General features: G+C 42.6%; 1 protein-coding gene across 1 annotated transcript; it reads left to right on the top strand.

Moving 5' to 3' along the window:
- The first annotated feature begins 873 nt into the window (after positions 1-873).
- LOC135549752 (NADH dehydrogenase [ubiquinone] iron-sulfur protein 6, mitochondrial-like) lies at positions 874-2,880 on the top strand. The gene is made up of 4 exons (XM_064980017.1): positions 874-1,149; positions 1,597-1,650; positions 2,199-2,321; positions 2,740-2,880. Exons 1-4 carry the CDS (start codon positions 1,006-1,008, stop codon positions 2,806-2,808), a joined length of 390 nt encoding a protein of 129 aa, XP_064836089.1. The 5' UTR covers positions 874-1,005; the 3' UTR covers positions 2,809-2,880.
- Positions 2,881-3,659: the final 779 nt, after the last annotated feature.

Raw genomic sequence — 3,659 nt, 5'->3', positions numbered from 1 at the left:
GCTGACACTGGCCCTGGAGGGCGACCCGGCCCTGGGAAGAAGATCCAGGGGAGAAGGCCAAGGGCTGGATGGGTCTACTTGCCGTCAGGAGTACTCTGACTGGGTAGGATGTAAGGGAGGAAAGGCATCGGGAAATGATGGTGGTGGTGATAGGGTAGGATTGGCTGAGGGTGATCCGGGTCAGATGGCGGGTTAGGGAGCTGACAAGGTGGTTCAACAGGAGTGGAGCCATGCTGTCACCAACACCTGCCTGGAGAGAGAACATAAATACACACACCTTCTTTTTTTAAGGACGTATCTCAATAGTTCAGTTGCTTTGCTCTTTCCATTCCTTCATTATCACTGATCTGACAGAACAAGCAATATGGGGGAAATCCATCCAGTTCTTTCAGCTACTAGTGGTATTGAAGGAGTAGAGGCAATCAAAACAATGCAGATTATTTTTGCAGATTCTATCAGGCTATACAGTGCATTATTCATGCAGCATGGTGGATTCTGAAGGCCAGACGAGATCATATTTCTACTGCTCAATTAGGCAGTATCAGTACTTGATCAAAATACATTTATGAAGGTAACATAATATGCACCAACCTTTCAGTTATAAGAACGGGTTAGAGCTGGGAATAAACTCCAGAAATGCACAGTTTAATCAAAGCAACACTGCCGAAAAAGGATTACTCTCGCACGGAGATATCACTGCTTCCTGACTGTGACGTAAATGACTTTGAGAAAAGTCACAACGCGTGTGCTGGGTCGTAGAACCCCAGTGGGGAGAATCTGTGCCCACTAAATACACTTTCTCGCTTTCATTTAAACTGTAACGCGTTGCAGAATTGATTAACTACAAAGTATTTACAATAATCCATTCCTTAATACAACGTTTATTTTACTGTTGGTTGCAAACGATTCGTGAATATTTAATGAAATTCACTGCACTAGGACCAGGCGGTCGTCTTTGGAGTTCGGAGAAGCTCCCTCATCTTGCGTATAGAGTCCATTGTAAACATGGCTGCCGCTGTGCATCGGATTCTGTCCTTCAGTAGAAATGCTAAGGCGATTGTATCGCCTTTGAAGACCTCGGCGGTTTATCTACAGCGCTACAGTTTACAAGCGTCGACCACTGGAGAGCAAATTACCCACACCGGACAAGTAAGGCTCAAACGTTAGGTTGTGTGTGTTGGTTACCCCGAAAATATGTAGTTACTCGCTCGCTACCAAGCTAACGACACCTACTAGCACCACTAGCTAACGTTTGGCAAACGTGTCAGATGTTGGGGTTGTCAATTAAGATTTGACCGTTGGTCCAGCTTTGAATTGTGGTCACCAGCTTGATAGCTGCTCACCCACTAGTGGGGTAGTTAGGCGTTTATTCACGGTCAGTAAGTATTGGCACTTCTATCACGATAAAAGCTAGTAAGGGCAAAGGCAGGTGACACTTTAGTTAACTAGATGGAGTGTCAGAGTTTACATAACTATTTTATTGATGGTTGTGAGATGATAACCTTACTGTGATCAAGTATTGTATGTGTAGAATTTGATCAGCAGTATCTGATTGTTCTGGAACATATCTGTTACAGTGTCTGCATGTTGTTTCAGGTGTATGATGAAAATGATCCCAGGCGGGCCAGGTTCGTGGGCCGACAGAAAGAGGTAAAACGACGTTGTCTGAAAAGGCCATAGTTGCCATGTGGCTTCAATATATTATTTACTTTTTTGCACACCAGTATTTCTACTTGCATCCTCATCTGCACATCTATCACTCCAGTGTTAATTTGCTCAATTGTAATTACTTTGCTACAATGGCCTATTTATTGCCTTACCTCCTTACTCCATTTACACACACTGTATATAGATTTTTCTATTGTGTTATTGACTGTACTTTTGTTTATCCTATGTGTAACTCTGTGTTGTTTTTTTGTTGCACTGCTTTGCTTTATCTTGGCCAGGTCGCAGTTGTAAATGAGAACTTGTTCTCAACTGGCCTACCTGGTTAAATAAAGGTGGGGGGGGTGTAGAAGTTGAGTCCTATGATTCATACCACTACCTGTTCAATTAAGGCCTAGAGCCTCTTTACATTGCTCGGCAAAGTGGCCATTGATAGATTTACAATGCATATTTAGTATTCCACTGAGAGGGAATTTGGACTACAAAACAGAGTGTAAGCTACTGACGGTACTGTTTGTGCTGTGTGTTTCCAGGTGAACAAGAACTTTGCCATCAAGCTGGTGGCTGAAGAGCCAGTCAGTTGCATAGAGGCCAGAGTGGTGTCATGTGACGGTGGTGGAGGAGCACTGGGCCACCCAAAAGTCTACATCAACCTGGTAATGACGTCTGTAGTACACATGTCCCTATAATGGACACTAGTTGGTGTCAAAGTCAGAACTCATAAGCTGTGACTACATAACAAGCACGAGTACAGATCCTGTATTCAATTTCAGTTCAATGTGTGCTCAAGTCTAATTTACATGACTCGCGCAAGAATGACATTGCACCGTGCAAGCCATTGTCGAGGCACAAGCCCTGAAAGAATGGCTGCGCCAGGCTCCACAATGCTTTGGAGTCAGCGTTCAAGTAAATTGAACTTTAACACCGCGCTGCACTCGGTGACTTGCATGTATCATGTCAACAGGCTTTTACATCGGGTCGTTTCTATTTTTCAGCTTCACGCTACTTGGTGATTTGGTTGATTTTACGTGGTGTTCCATTGTGCTAATGTCTGTTTTCTGTCTGTTTCTCCAGGATAAAGAAACTAAAGTGGGCACATGTGGCTACTGTGGACTGCAGTTCAAGCAGACCCATCATCATTGAGATGCTTTCTCAGTCTCTCTCTTTCTGTAGTCTGTCATTCTGGTTAATAAATTATATCTACTTTTCTCCTCAGTCTGTATCAGTTCCTATGATGTGGGCTCTATGCATATGGAAGCTTCATCAGTTGGTAAATGCCTAGTCTTGGCACCCAGACCCAAATCAAGGCTCCCATGAGAGACTAGTAAATCCCACAATATTCTTTCTAGATGACTTGGTTCAAAATGCGTTGCATCTATTCCTCAAGTGATTGCAATGAGTTGTGTTTCTGGACCCTGCAGAAAATAATAATCGGGTAACTTTTCGATCTTACAGTTCCCTGTCTCACTGCCAGAGGGCAGCATTGGCTGACTTGACAAAAGTGTTCATGCAATAGTAAATGATTCAGTGAAACAACAAGGTAGAGGACAGGCAGGGTGTTGTGGTTACTGTAGAAGCTGTGATGGGGTTCGTTTTGACAAGGCATTAAAGACTTATTGTGTACGTGACAATAACCCAGTGGCTTATTAAATAGTTGTGCTGTGCAAGTGGCACTTCCAGTGCTGGTATCTTCATCATTTTTCTTAAGATGTGGTGCCATCAAAGTATTCACACTCACCCCTTGACTTTTTACACATTTTGTTGTGTAATAAAGTGGGATGACAACTGATTTCATTTTCTTTATTTTTTTTTGTCAAAGATCTACACAAAATACACTGGAAGAATAATTCTAACATTAGTAATACATTTTTTTTTAAAACATGATTAGGTAAATATTTAACCCCCTGAGTCAATACATGTTAGAATCAACTTTGGCAGCGATTACAGCTGTGAGTCTTTCTGGGTGAAATGTATCTAAGACCTTTCCACACCTG

Source organism: Oncorhynchus masou, chromosome 12 (genome assembly GCF_036934945.1).
Source record: "Oncorhynchus masou masou isolate Uvic2021 chromosome 12, UVic_Omas_1.1, whole genome shotgun sequence".
NCBI lineage: Eukaryota > Metazoa > Chordata > Actinopteri > Salmoniformes > Salmonidae > Oncorhynchus > Oncorhynchus masou.
Note: the sequence above shows the minus strand (reverse complement) of the source record. Positions and strands in the feature narration are given on the sequence as shown.

Excerpts from the sequence above, each read along its gene's own strand:
- LOC135549752 (XM_064980017.1), top strand. The coding sequence starts at position 1,006 with ATGGCTGCCGCTGTGCATCGGATTCTGTCCTTCAGTAGAAATGCTAAG. Across the intron at positions 1,651-2,198 it reads TCGTGGGCCGACAGAAAGAG|GTGAACAAGAACTTTGCCAT; the intron begins GTAAAACGACGT and ends GTGTGTTTCCAG. Across the intron at positions 2,322-2,739 it reads CAAAAGTCTACATCAACCTG|GATAAAGAAACTAAAGTGGG; the intron begins GTAATGACGTCT and ends CTGTTTCTCCAG.